At 39.2% G+C, this 15,469-nt stretch overlaps 2 protein-coding genes across 2 annotated transcripts; both read right to left on the bottom strand.

Annotated features, from left to right (window-relative positions):
• Positions 1 to 149: 149 nt before the first annotated feature.
• On the bottom strand, positions 150 to 3,148 carry dtwd1 (DTW domain containing 1). The gene is made up of 5 exons (XM_084009684.1): positions 2,901 to 3,148; positions 1,596 to 1,912; positions 1,293 to 1,430; positions 644 to 932; positions 150 to 492 (listed from the first exon to the last, which is right to left on the bottom strand). Exons 2-5 carry the CDS (start codon positions 1,851 to 1,853, stop codon positions 263 to 265), a joined length of 915 nt encoding a protein of 304 aa, XP_083865810.1. The 5' UTR covers positions 1,854 to 1,912; positions 2,901 to 3,148; the 3' UTR covers positions 150 to 262.
• A 6,311-nt stretch (positions 3,149 to 9,459) lies between these two features.
• Positions 9,460 to 14,800, bottom strand: fgf7 (fibroblast growth factor 7). The gene is made up of 4 exons (XM_084008797.1): positions 14,430 to 14,800; positions 13,405 to 14,058; positions 10,586 to 10,692; positions 9,460 to 10,457 (listed from the first exon to the last, which is right to left on the bottom strand). The coding sequence occupies exons 2-4, from the start codon at positions 13,688 to 13,690 to the stop codon at positions 10,242 to 10,244; spliced, it is 609 nt and encodes a 202-aa protein (XP_083864923.1). The 5' UTR covers positions 13,691 to 14,058; positions 14,430 to 14,800; the 3' UTR covers positions 9,460 to 10,241.
• Between the last annotated feature and the right edge of the window lie 669 nt (positions 14,801 to 15,469).

Below are 15,469 nucleotides of genomic sequence, written 5' to 3'. Positions count from 1 at the left end.
GAAATAGACGTTTTAAGTTCTGTCACTTACCATATTTTAAGAAATGTTTCCAGTTTGTTTCAGCGCAATACGTGTAGGTCTTGTGTATCAAATACAACTTATTCATGTTTGGCAAATGTAAACTTTATGTTTTATTGCATATTTTTATACAAATGGTATCCCTTACAAAATAAAACATCACGTAGCCATAAAATGAAGTCAATCATACAAGGGCTTGCATGTGAATCTGCTCTTCAGCTACTGTTCTCTTGCCGGTTTTTCCTCAGCATTTTCCAGCAAGTGTCTTGGCTTTGTTGACAACTGTGTGCAGGTAGGAGTAGAAGAAGAGGAGGTTATCATATTCTCCATTGTACTCCTGAGCAAGGCAAAGCTCGTGGAAGTCCTTGAAGAAATAATAAATAGCCTCGATGGTAGCAAGGTAGGTGTCTGGTTTGCCCTTCTGCCGGCGCCAGAAACATGTTTTCCTCATCTTCAACTCCACCTGGAGCAAATCTGGAGGACAACACGTGTCAGTCAGAGTGCACAAGAACACAGCGTGAGATCATGTTAAACGGTGTCGCGGGTGAAGTAAATTTACCCTCTAGTAATCACCAGCAGTCAGAGCTCTTTCAAAAGCTGCACAAATGCAATCTTTCATGATTACCTTGCAGTCTCTCATCTGTGCTGATCTTGTTGGTCTGGTTCCATGTGCTGTCAATGAAGACCACCCTCTGGAGGGGATACACCCTTGACTCCGTGCCCTCTGCTTCATCTGAGCTCCCCGACTCCGGTTTCCCTGCAGTGTGTGGGGCGCCTCCAACGTCCTCACTTTTCAGCCTCTTTATGCAGGGTTCAACAGAGGAGCTGTGTGACCTGCTGTCTGTCATGTCATGCAAACACTGCATCATGTCTTGAACCGAGACCGCCTCTGGACCTGGGAACACCAACACCACCTGGAGAGAGCAGAGAGACGACGCAGATTCAGAGTGCATCATCATACAAACCAACACTAAAGGACAAAAGATACGCGTTTCTAAGACATGTTGTCTCTACAATGTAGTGATTTATATATGCTTTATTTAGAAAGCACTGAAAGGGAGGGATACAGGTTGAAAGGCAAAGTCATTTGAGCATGATATCATTCAATTGAGGAAAATAATTGAGAAAGCAAGAAGAAAAAAAAAATTAAAGTTGAAAACGGTCAAATACTTATTGTTATTTGCAGCCATACATTGAACAGCTTCAAAGAAACTCAAGAGTAAAATAAAGTGTGAATCTTATACTCAATTATCTCATGATAAAAAACAACTAACCTTGTCCTTTTCATAGTCAGGTATGCAGGGGTAAGTGTATATGGTGACGTCACTGGGTGCCAGGATCTTGGCATGGATTGCGGTGCTCTTGCCATCTGTCTCATTGGGATGCTTGATGATGTCTATCTTCACAGGAAGCTGAGTGCAGCATACAGTATGTAGAGGGCAGTTAGATTTTGTTCCATGAAAGACACGACTGAACATTTTCCACCACATTAGGATACTACCATTACAGCAAGTCCATACTGTAGTTGAAGGCCTCTCTTAAAAGAACAATCAAGAAAGTCCTGAACTCTTACTGACCTTGATTAAAGGGATTTCTTGCAGGCTGACACCCAGTAATGAGCAGCATGTGTAGCAGAAGAACATCCTTGATCCCCCACATTTAGAGCATTTCAACCTGCCCCTTTCTTGCGCCTTTTCCAGCACTGCATGTGATGCCAATTTTAGACCTTGGAGAGGCTGCTTGGCAAGCTCACAAGTGTCTGATGAATCACTAGAGACTGTTGTTTTGTCACGGCAACTTGGATGGAGACGCTGGTCTTGATCCAGGGTGCTCATGCTTGCACTTTAAATGTTGACAGACCAGTGCGTCAGTACGTGGGCCCCTGCATTCATAGCTGACCAAGAATGACAAAACAAACGATGAAAATATTGGCAGACAGGAATAATCCAACATAACTTTAAAGGTGAGGGGTGCAATAATGTGGAAAAGCCATTATCAAGCCAGTGGTTGTGGTTAAAACGGTTATACAGGAGTCTTTAGAGTAGACAAATAAGTGCAATTGTGCTGGGGTATTGGGACTATTAATATATAATTAATAGTGTGAGGAGCTAGGATAGTCTCAATATATGACGCAAGTTAAATGCTGTGTTTATTGTCTCATATCACAAGCTTTCTGTCTGTACTTCAACTCTGAAACGAGCTGCCTGATGGATTAAGACTGGGAAATGATTATTTTCTTTGAATAACCGAAAAGAAAGGCTGTCTTCTAATTGTATTTTAACTCGCTGATTTATGAGCATGTTTCAATATGTGTGTGTGTATGATTATTCCTATTGTATATTTAAACTGATTTTTTTTTTTTTTTAATTATGGTTGCTCTTTTGTTCCCTATACAAATATTTATTGCCTTTTCGTTTGGCATTTTCCACATTTCAGTTTTCATACTTGATTTGTATAGTATACATAGCTTTCTTTTGACATTTTATTATTATTTCTGAACTTATTTGCTGGCTCAATCATGCTGTCTGCTTATAACCAGAATAACTACATTAAGACCGTTTCTGACATCACATTCACCCATTCCTAGTTTAAACATGAAATCATCAACATTCAGGCTGAAACTATGGTCACTTCGTGAGCCGTCATTGAGTCAAAACACAGATGATGTATGATTTTGTCAGTGGTGTGATAACAGCAGGGACGTATTGCATTAGAGCATTAAACGAGGACCCGTTCATTAGCTAAAAGCACTTCAAACACGTCACAAAGTCAGTGGAAATTATGAACTGACAAAGCTAGCAACGAGTAACTAGCATTAAAGTTACACAGCTACAACTGCGTAATTAACATTTGAGAGTTTCAAGAGCACGTTATGCAGTTACCTGATGCATGCTAGTGCGGCTAGCTTGTGTCAGCGAGCTCAACGTCTGTAGCTCCCGGCCACTAGCTAACATAAATCACCGTGGCTAGTTAGGTTAGCTTATACCAAAGATCAAAAAGACAACCGACGTTGGTGTCGTTAAGTTGGGTTGCAATTGAAACGCAAGTCCACCTGCTTAACAAGTCAATCACGATACAAAAAAAACGTGTCTAGCGGTACGTAGTTCCGCGTGAACGTCTTCTTCTACACCGGAAACGCAGTTCCGTGTACAGGAAAGAGCGCTTTACGTACCGTTGCTAAGCACCGAGTTGTGCTGTGTACGTTGGGTAGAGACGACTCTAGTAGAGACGTACCTGCAGGTGGTGGACGGCGTGACGAAGGAAGATAACGTTACTAACTAAAATAACGAGGAAGAACTTCGAACATTTAAAAGATGGCTGACGTTGTAATGTACACAAAACGGAGGACTATGGGTTAGCTAGTTAAATACATCCAGCCGTTTAAGCTAGGTTGGGTATTGGGTCAACTTAATAGAGAAAGCGTTGACTAACTAACCATCGGTGAACTTCATCATGTAACTTCAATCATGTAAACGTTACCGTAAAGTTTGGTTAACCTTACTATCAAGAACATATTCTGCAACAAATGCATGTTTTCTTATTAATATGAAGGGAAAAAACATTCACATTTCATCAAAGTAAGCTAAAAAAAAAATGCCCCTTCATATTAAATTACATTTACAGTAAATGCAATTCTTCTGTTGTTTATAAAACTGTTTTATTTATTATTTATTTCTTCAAATAATTAGAAACAGAGTTTTGCTTACACATTTAGTTTAACAAATCAACAATAGGCTACAAAAAACGTACAATGATAATATGAATTCAAATTATTATTATTGATGTCAAATAAAATGGTATGAAAATGAATATTGATGTCAAATTAAATGGCAATCCACTGTTCTTATGATTTGTTTTCATTCTAGTCAAATCTCCCCCGGGACTCATTAAAGTCATGTTGAATTATTGAAATTCAAGTTTCTCAGATAATATTTCCCCAGTTAATTCATGGGAAAACTAGGATTGAAATATGAATATGCATTTGACCCGCCCTAAGCCAGATGTGCTGTAAAACAGATTCAGAGATACCTGCTGTCACACTTTTTTTTTTTTTATGAAACCGACAATCGCATGCAGACTTGCATGGCAAACAGTTGTCTTCCAGTGTCTGTGATATTAAGTAGAAATCTGCCAAATGTTTTCTGTGTACCAGGTTGCTTTGAAAATGCAATAAAACATTTATGATTATTTGTAACGACTATCCTGACCAGCAATATTAGTCATATTGTTCACACCATGCTTACCTGTCAGGAAGACCTCATTTCGTGGTCCTTCTTCCACAGGTTAAAGAGAATTTAGCTTATATAGACATGATTCTCTCATTATGCATCACACTGTCTTTATGCTCTGTGTTGCCTTTGTCACAAAGTTGGCCACAACAATATCATGGTTAAGATCCATCTGCTTGCATGACATATGAATGGATTGACTGTTCCTGACATGTCTTATCATTAAAATTCATTTCTTCTTCTGTTTAGTCTAACACAGAGAAATGAAAAAAAAAAAAATTGTCTGGCAGCTGTATTTCAGCAATGTTTATTTAACTGTTGAGAGCAGTCCAGATACAAATCAAAGAAAACTGTTTCTAAATACAGCCAGCGAAATGAAAATATAAAAGCATTTATTTGAAATATGGTCTTTCAGGTGTATCCAGGCGGCTCGGCCCAAGCAGCCAACATGACATCTTAACAAGCATTCCATGAATCAAAAGGGCAACTGGACGACTGGACTGGACTAACTTACCGTTCTCAGGTAATCACACACTGACGGCACATATGTGCAGCGCTTCTAAGCACGGATCTGACTTTTTCAATCCTACCTTACTCCCTATACCTGGGCTTTAGGTATCGACCAATAACAAGTTTAGTATTAAATCAATACGCTGTGTGTATCCGTGTGTGGAAGTGAATGGGATCATTATTATATGTGTAAGGCCTTGAATTAAAAAATACTTTTCTAAGATATCTGATAGCCGTATATCAGTAGGTGAATCTCTACTTCTCAGATTACCACACTTTCCATATTTGACATAGTGTTAGTTTTGAACGGTTGCACTGTGTGGTTTTCAGGTAATGAAGCCCAAAGAGGAAGTTGGCTTGTTCAGCAGCTAGAGATGAATATAAAGACAGGAACCCTGTTCATGGTAAGATATGTATTCAAAGAGTTTTTTTGCACTCTCAATAAGTGTGTTAATGTGCATTTATGTTGTTTGTCAGGATATCCTCAGGGTGATTTTGCTGAAAAGAACATTAAGCCAAGTTGAAAAGCTGCTAAGCATCCATCATATAGTTATATATATATATAGAGCAAATTGAAAATCCAAGTCAAACAATACACAATACAATGGTATCATACTTAAATCATGATACAATCTAATTGTGATTTTAACCATGTTGCGATATGCTGAGTTGAAAAGTATAAGTATCTGACAAAAGTCTATTGTAATATATTGCAAAGTATTATTTTCAACTGAAAATTGTCTTGCAACATCTGTTTTATCTAACAATAACTTTTCACTTGTTTCATCTCATTTCAATCTTTTTCATTGCAGCAAAATGGGTTTGTCCGTCAAGCAGACAGACTGAACAACACTGTCATAAAAACCATCATGTCCTAAATGTTGCATCATGCACCTGGCAAACCGAACAGTTTATACATAATCCAATCCCACTGACTTTACTCAAGACTACCCAGACAAAAAAACTCAGCCTCATATAGTGGACTGTTTTAAAAGGTGTAATTTGTATTTGCAATATTCGGTATTTTATAAAAAAAATTGATTATACCTAATAACAGCATGTCTTTCCCACAATAGTGTACCTGTTTCTCTGAATAATCCAGATATGTATTTGATAGAATGTAGTTCCAAGTAACCACAATGTAGTAGCATCTTTAAAGAAAGTGCTAACCAATGCTAGCACTACAGATTATTAGTTTTCGAATTATAAATTACTGCTCAACACTGTCTACTTGGTTTACTTATCATCTGAAAGACAGAGGGAGCCTCAAACTGAGAAACTTCAGTACTGTTGTGGATTTGAAAAAAAATATCTGTTGGATGGATACGAAAGCAAAGTAGCCAACAATAGCCACACAAACCAACGTGGATGCAATATGTGAAACATTGCAAATATGAGCATTTGTCAGCATTTTACAACCATTCAGTCGTCCAACTTGAGCCACAACATGGGCCGACACTCTTTTTGAACTCCAAATGCGGCCACACTTGTGGAGTTAACTCCAATGTTTGGGGGAACTTTCATAAATTCCAGTGTTGGCTAGAAAATAATCTCTTATGTCCATATGGCAAAACACCAAGAAGTTATTTGGAAACTTTGAGAGATAATATACAAGTTTACTGGAATTGTACTGCTATAATTTTGGTTCAACCTGACAGCCATTTACATTTGTAACTTGCAACGGGTAAGTGCATGTTTAAAACTGAAGTCTATTATTATTATGAGACTGCTTATCCAGTAGAATTGGATTATTATATTATTTACTCGTACTTGTGTTGTAATAGGGCATTTGTTTTATTTGTTGATGGTCCACAATAATTTCACTGTCGGTTGTAATTATTCTTTACTTCTATTTGGTGACTGAATAAGTCAGTAGTCTTTAAAAGTCGTTGATGGTATAGATGATTATAAACATTTTATTTTAGTCACAAGTTATTATCTCCCGGGGTGCATTTAATTCTGTAGGGAATGTGCGACGTTGTGGTGAGCTGGCATCATCCCGACCCTCTTTCACAATGGTCTGGTGTTCTGGGGGGTTCCTTATGAAGGGCTGCAAACACAGAATTCCCCACATTACATTACCACAGATTTCCTATGGGGAATTGAAAGTTTACGGCCCAGAAATGTATCATGTTCAGCTGCGTGTTCCCCCTTCCCCCTCGTGGCCTCCTCTTTCTCCCACTGTCCCAAGACCACATCTCCACATCGCACGAGACTCCCCAGCCTCTCTCCCTGTTTATCTTTACTGGCATTGCTTTCTCATCCTTCGCCTTCTCTTTTCGTCTCATTCCATCCTTCCCTGCAGCGCCGTTCACAGCCAGTGTCAGACTTCATTTAACCTCCCTGTAGACGCTGCCCTTGGTGCTTATAATATGGGACACATGGTGGTTTTCTGTGTCCATGCATCCACACAACTGCAAATAGTATAGTGCTGTTTAAAAGCCATGTAATGGATAGACATTAAAAAAACAATAAAACAACAGATATTATAATTTGTACTTTTGCTGTGCTTTAAAACCACAGCAGAACAATGTAACTATCGATGTGCTGTCTGCTAATTATAATTAACCTATGCATTTGACAGTTATGACTGCATCTAGTAAGTAATCTATGTATTTATTAATTATACAAAATAAAAAAAACTATTTATACGTGTTGTTTAAACAATCTACTGGCATACATTCATTGACGACATTACAATATTTCTTTTACTGTAAGGAACTCTGACGTTGCTGGAAAGAGTACAGCTGGTTTGATAATTCTGCTATTTGATATATAATTCTTAACGCACAGCAGATGAAGAAAAGTGCTCGGGAACTTTGTAGAAAGAAAAAAAAGTATTGAACGATTTTGTGATTTCAGGAGCAATTTATTAAAACAAAATCTGTAGGTCTTGGAACACCTTGCAAGTATAATTAATGTGTCTGGTGTGCCTGTGCTGCATCAGTTTTTTTGCTTGGAAGTCTGTTGCTTCACGTCTATGACAGTTCTCTCTCATTCTGCTTGTCTTCAGCCTCTCCTCGTCCTGCTGGGAATACACAGCCTTGAGTCTGAAATGTGTTTACATTTTGAGCATGTTACAAATTATCTGCTAAGACTAACTTTGCGTGACTTGGCAGAAGCCTTCACCTTGCTCAGATGTTGTTTGGGTCAAACGTATTTCAGGGGTTTGCTCTCTCAATTTGACTGTCTTTATCTGACAGGGGTTCTCTGGGCCAGATGTGAACTCAGGCAAAAGGTAAAGCTCGTGTTGGTCTGTGTATGTGTGTGCGTGCACCTCCACACATGTATGAACGTATGGTGTAGGCAGCCTGCCAATATGTCTGAGATATTTTTCTGCACTGACAAGCCTCCACTTATACTCAAAGCATAATATAAACTCAGAAGGAATTAATGTGACATTTGAACTGTGTCGATGTATTTTTGTCCTCCCCGAAAAATTCATAGATTTATCCTCCGGTTGTATTACCACATTTCAACGTCCCTTATCAGATTGAGGGATCTTATTCATGCATATCATGTGTCGAGGATTGTCCAAGAATTATTCTTTTCAATGTGTGTTCAGGAAGAAACCACATCTCCAGAGAACTGCAGTCATACGAGAGATTGAAAAACTGTAATTGCTTAATGTCTAATACATTTTCACTGTAGGCTCTTGCAAAATATAGAGCTGAAGGCTGAATAGCCCCAGTTTTAAAATGATATTCAAAGATTAGGTTTGGACTAATCCTCAAACAGTAATTATAAGATAAAAAATCACAGTAAAAACAGATCATAAATGTTGTACTTCATAATACAGTTTTATCATGTACCGAAAAGGCCAAATCACTTGAGATTACAGATATTTAAAATGTTGAGACTTATAACAAGGTCGTCTATCTCATATTAATGGTCCCCCTGCAAATAGTTAAGAAAAAATAAAGTAAGTTATCGCCCTGCGTTATTAAGGGTGTGTTGAATTTTTTTATCACAGTATGTCAGCAGAATACTATTCTCTCTTCATCTCACTTCACACCTTGCCGCTCGGCGTCATTGTCTCATACGTGGCAGATTAAAAGCATGGCTCATATGCAGATTTTCTTCCCCAAGTTGCACCAAGCAATATAAGGTGAAGTTGTTGCTTGCTGCCAGCTCCATTAGGAATCAACAGTGCTTGCAGATGTGGGTTATACGTTACCAGGTGTCTTGGTGTGAAATAATAGCTTGCTGATGAAAGGTTGGACTTTTAAACAAGTTAAGGAGAAGCACATAGTTTTTCTCAAAAACTGTCAGACTGAAGCAAAGAAAAATGCTTGTGAATATTGGAAGAAAAAAGTGACAAAAAAGTTTCTTGCTTTCAACTGGACGTGTGAGAAGGCAAACCAATAGGCTAGTTCCTGTGAGTTTGTTTTGGTGTCCTTTATACACCATAAGGGTCAAAAACACAGGGAGGACTATTCACATTGGAAGGGAAAGGGACACTCAATATTTTTATACACATAACTTACAACCATGAATGATAAGGTACTGTAATGTTATCGAGTTTACGTGAGAGCACGTATGATAAATGATATCGATATCATGCATAGAGGGATATCAGTGAGATTGAAATGAGTATTTGATTAGCGTGGTAAAATAATTGACATAATCTCCTCATAAATACATATCAGTTTTTTTCATGTTGTAACTCTGATATAAAGAGATTGATTAGAATAAACATGTGTCATGTTGTTCACTTTGTATTTTAATCTGAATATCGTTGTCAGCAGCAATAGAATACTTAAGCATTTCAAAATCACACCTTGATAATGAAGAGGGAATCAGTGAGCAGCTACATTGCATTCGACCCGAGTGTGGTCTCCAATGCAGAAAGGACAGACAGATGAAAAAACAGATCATCCACAAACAGATCGTCCTACATACTCTTATTTTACTGAACATGCTATTGTAGTTTATTGTGCCTCTGTTTTATTGTGTGCTCTGAGCACGTGTACCGGTTATTAAAAAAAAAAAAAAAAGACAAGTCCAGCTTGCTTCAGCACATCTTGGTCAAGCCAACTCTCCGTTCTGGACCTTTCGGTTGATTATACAGGTCTCCTCATCAGGCTGGGTGTAGATCATCTTTGGAAAAAAATGATACAGTCCTAACTGGGCGTCGTACATTTTGCCATTTTATAAAAAAAACACTTAACTGTTTTATAAGGAAATATAATATTTAACTCAAAATAACAATAACATTGATTGGACTTTAGTGGTTTTACAGTTTGTGTACAAGTTGAATCCATCCCACATATCTCCTTGTTTCAACATCTTATTTCAAGATGTTTGGAATAGTTTAACATGCCCATCTGATATCTGTTGCTTTATCTTTACGGAACGTTACATAACCAATTTACAACTGAAGGGGAGCTGAGCGTGATGTCGGTAGTTTAGTTTAGTGTCTGTTAACATATATAATATGTGATTGAAGTCATACACAATTTGCGACCTCAGTCCTCTGCTTTTTCAGTCCACCCTCCTCTCCTCCTCCCTGCACTTCATCGGGATGAAGTGAGATGCTATATGCTCCCTCCTGGTCTTCCTCCCTCGCATCGGCCTTCCCTTCTGAGACAGGGCTATGAACATTTCTTTGCCGGTTTTAGTCCTCTTTGCCAAGGAGTAAGCGTTGAAGTAATTTTCTAGGAAAACCTCCTTGAAGTTGCAGTTTTCATTGTAGATCCTCTGTAAAGGCAAACATTACGGGCATTAATACAATACAATCCGATGTTTTGCAATTGTTCTATTTCTTCTTGGCTGGGGAATAAACTGAAAAGGAGTGTATGACTTTTCTCACTGAGGAAAAATATTACCTTGCCTTGCAGCTGTCCAGCCTTGTTCATAGCGATATAATACTGACTCTTCACACCTTTGATAGCCAGTATGCCCCCCTCAGACACTGTCCTGATCTCCAGGATACCTGCCAGACAGTCACACAGTTAGGAAAATTAGACTTTATTACAGGGCAGATAAGACGCTATCGACATCCAGCCTTCACTCCAGCTCCACACTGCAATCAGCATTCATCTTCATTAACAAACTGGATGGGAGTTCCTGTGGTTAATCAGTCTGTGGTCTCTCTGGCTTCATTCAAGCCCTGTTAACTGGCCTGGGTGGCCATTACACAAACCACAACCTATGCCATAGCACATATGGGAGACAGATTAGGCCTGGTTCTCCTGGGATTGAGAAAACCACCCCCTTGCATGAGCTTTGCACGCTACAATCTAAGCGCACTCTTCAAATACGAGGGAGAGTAAAACAGTTGTGTTTAACTTGTGTTAGTGATTTTTTAATAGGCTCCGCATGTTTGATCAAATTTCTGGGAAATATGCCATTATTTTGAATTTAGTTGAAGCAAATAGTATTTTCAATGATACATAGTGAATGAAATATCTTAGAAGGGTCTAAATACTATGTTAAAAATAAAACTGTTGTCTCTTCATAGGAAAATCTCTTTTAAGATGTTGGCTTAGTTCTTGTGATCAAAGAAATGATATTACTATATAATGAATCATAAAAAGAGTAACTCAGAAGTTTGTCACGGTCAAAGTAAGGTTATCAAAATAATATCAAACCTTGTTGTTCATTTTAACATATTGCAGAAATTCTTCCACTTGACAGACAGAGACGAGAAGGGAGGACCTCTATTAGGGCTCTTCAGACTGACATTGAGCATGCTGCATTTTAGTGTTTGCTAGATCACAAACAGATGGCTGTGTCCCAATCTTGGAATGTTGTTGGCGCTCAGCTTGTAGCCTACTTGGTATTTTATTTTTTAATATTAATGTCCTTTGGCTGTGGGCTCATATTAACTCGGCCCTGCTTTTTCTATTTTCCCGTTTTGATTGTCTTGATCATCAAGTTTCACGTCTTCGTTTGTAAACCTCATATACATTTAAAGTCAGTTGATGATTTATTTCCCTAATAAACTGTATTGGTGGCAACTGTAGGTGTTTTTGCTGGAAGTGCTGTTCCCATAATATTACATGTAACGGCTCCAGTTGTTTGGTCTGCTGTGGTAAGATGGAACACATTTCCACAGACATGCACACATATTAACATGTTTGGCTTTGACGCAGACGGGCTACCCTCAGCTTGAACAGATTTGTCATCACTCGCTGGTCAGCCTCTGGCTAAGTAAACTGATTTGTGGGTAATCCCTAGTCCTGCTTTCTCTGAATCTGTTGCTTACATTGATGAGTAGGGGTGTTAAGATTAATATTGAATGCTTCATACTTTTTGTCCTCAATTACAAAGTCGTATGTGCACTGAAAGTACAGCATACGCCACATCTTTATCAGATGGAGTAAGATTTCAGTTTGACATTCATCAAATTAACAGGATTCATTTATCTCCACCTGAAACCAGGTATATCATGTCACAATATGTGAGTGTCTTAGAACTAGGCTTAAACATACTACTACTGTCTTTGACTCCCCATTTCCAAGTTGCCATATGGGTAACATGATGTCGTTTGCCTACTTGGAAGTTGTTCATTTGTGCTTTGCTGTGTCTAAACACAACTTTTTATTGATATTATTATTGCATGTGTGTTAAATACCATAGTTTCTCACTTAGACACGAGCATACTTGATTTGTAAATGTATCTGCTATCTTATATGCAACATATGTTTATTTGCTTTTGAGGATTTGTTTACAGATTCTGAACCAAATTGGAGACTTTTTGCAACAATCCTGAACAGAACGTTAGACATGTTAGTTCTCTATACATTGCAAATACAAAAGATTGAATGAAATAACAAACAATAAGCCTATATTTCTGTTGTAGAGGCACAAAGAATGTGGAGGCCAAAATAACGCTGGTCTCTTCAAAGGCTTATTGTTTACATTTTAAAATATCTTTTAGCCACATGGTTGTATCAATTGTTCTATATTTCTTTGTGTTTCAAAAGCATCTCTTCCATCCACTTTGAGGCATTCCCCTGTCAAACCAACATTCCAGCCACAGCCACTGTCAGATAGGAAGAAATGAAAACTTTTCCAGTGGTTAACATTGACTCTAATGCTCTCTAATTGACTCTAATTTCTTACAATTTACCGTGTTAAATAACAATTATCCTGGTTGTCAAATGAAATTAGACAATCACTGGTGAACTGGTATTATTTGACAAATCGTGCTTTTGATTGTATGGAAACAGTCATTCCGGTCACAGTAATTCTTCGTCCCATCATCCCGTTCTGACGGTGCACGTTTCTGAGATAGTAAATCAGGCTGAACAAATGTGTGTCCGATGTCATGGGGGCCTGGCACCCATCAGGCTCCCAGACCCTTCAGTTTACTTCATTACAGCCTGTGTTTAGATGGTGTTATGGTTTAACAAGCCAAAGCCCCCACCTGCTTCATTTTACCTCTGTCACTTTGGCTGCTCTAACAGAGACACATGCCCCATTAACACTATGATTACACTATGGAGATCTCTGTACAATAACACCTCCCACGTGCTTCTGTCACTTTGACAGGCCAAAGGTTCTTCACTGACTCAGTGGAAAAAACTCACAACTGAACCCTGCATGAATCATAACCATTCAAATTCCAGGACTAAGTTCACACCTTCATTCACTCATAGTGAACCACGGATATTATAATAAGAGAAAAAGTCATCCTTACTGTAGCAGTTGGTGGGATCTTGAGTCCCGTTGATGTTGCCATTGTCGTCAATTGTTAGGAACCACTGTGTGCGGCTGAACAGCTGTCGGATGCGCACATCTCCTCCCTCCATGTAGTCGTAGTTCCTGGTGTGGCGCTCGTGTTTGGAGCAGTTCATGATGGCGGCAAGTTGCTCTGGAGTGCAGTCACTGTAGACCACACACACACTGCCGAACAGGAAGATTGCATGTAGGTACAGTCCCGAGAACAGATTTTGAAGGTTCCATGTCAGTATCCATTTGCGCATTATAATACAATGCAGTGGGGATCAATGAAAAACATAATTAAATGTGAGATCTGTGCGCTATCCCTCAGCCCAGTGACCCCCTGATCCCTAACTCGTAGCACTTGTGTTGTGGCCGCCGGGTCCCCGTTCCTGCAGCAGGGATAGGGAGTGGGACGTTGAGATGGGGTGGCTGTGGAGGAGACCTTGTGAAGCCGGTTGGGGGTGGTTGTCACTGGAGAGTGGCCCCACGAAGACCGGTATCAGTATTATGAGATAACGTCCCTTTTTAGTCCTCAGTGACGGTCTGCGTTGACTGCTCCATCCTCTTGAGACCATAGTCCGACAAGGGACGTCATAATCCAGTTCAGGAAATGTTTTACAGCATGTCGCTACAAAAAAGAAAGTAAACTGGTTTGATTCTAGCTAATGCAGACGGAAAAAATACACTTATATGTTGACATAATTTTGTCAGAAAAGCTTAAAAACAGATTACATGATTACTAGGATTCACCCGTTCTATACTAGAACTCTCCTAAATATTCAAACATCTTCAAAGAGCTTTTTGTTTTCTGTCTTTGACAGGCATATTCCTCCCCGTCATGGACCAGAACAGTGAAATATGCATCAATACTGTTACTATGGTCTGTAATATCCTCTGTACCAGCATGCTTTCAAGCAAATACACTATGCTGTTTTCTTTAGTAAAAAAAAAAAAAGCCTCGATAAACAATAACAAACAAACCGTAGTTTAATGACTTACATGCGCTCTGCGTGATGACAGGAGTTGTCAGAGGTGTGTTTCCTTTCAGAGAGAGTTTTAATTTTCTGTAGCTCTATGGCTGTAGTCTCAGTTGTAAACCAGTCCCAGCAGTGAAGAAAAGATAAGCAAGAGCTGGGAGCTTCTGTCAATTCCCATGTACGTCTCCCTGATTCTGGCAGGCTGACTCTGTGCATCTTCCACTGTCGCTGTGCACTCTGCTTAGATAAATGCCTCCCGCTGACCTCACTTGAGAGCAATTAGATCCCAACCAGTCAGCTGTCCCTGGCCCAGATGCAATAGAGAAACACCCTCTGCCTGCCTTTCGTGTCACTCACCCACCAGACATGAGAGGGAGCTATAAACTCTTAGAATAGCAGGCTCTCAGTGGTATGCACTCCTAAATACTTTAAGAACATTTGCATGCACACTCACCCTTGCAGAACTTACTACAGCCTATCTGCCTTTTCCAAGAAACATCTCCCACTTAAATAGGTTTGTGCTTGTTGCAGATCTCATGATGACTCACATTACGCTATGGTTAAGATATTTGCTCGATGACAAAGCTTTCAAGAATTTCTTCCCTATCATTTAAAATGTCACAATTAATTAGCGGTTTTATTAAGCTGCACTGAATCATTGGTAAGGATGTATTGACTCACTCAAAAAAAATCTTCAAAGAAGCCCCTGCGTTCTCATTCTTATTGAGCGTAATAGAGGGAAGCGATAAGTCACGGCTGACAGGTATCCATCCAAGGGAAGAAAAACACAAGACATCACAGCTCAGAAGTAGTCATCTCTGTGTTAGGGGTCATGCACTCTTTCACTTTTTGTGTTTGTGTTTAAAGTCACAATTTACTGCCTTACATACCAGGCCTTTCCTTAAACTCACTACTTCAAAAGTTTATATGGGCCCTAATGACATGCTCCCCTGTGGGGGTCAGAGCTGCAGGCCTGAGAGAGAGGGACTTCTGGCTGCAGCAAGTCACCTTCTCATCTCTAAACTAGGGGTCATAAAGACCTGATCTATTAGGTGTCACTCT

This window comes from Eutrigla gurnardus, assembly GCF_963514095.1.
Source record: "Eutrigla gurnardus genome assembly, chromosome: 1".
In the NCBI taxonomy this organism is placed as follows: Eukaryota; Metazoa; Chordata; class Actinopteri; order Perciformes; family Triglidae; genus Eutrigla; species Eutrigla gurnardus.
Note: the sequence above shows the minus strand (reverse complement) of the source record. Positions and strands in the feature narration are given on the sequence as shown.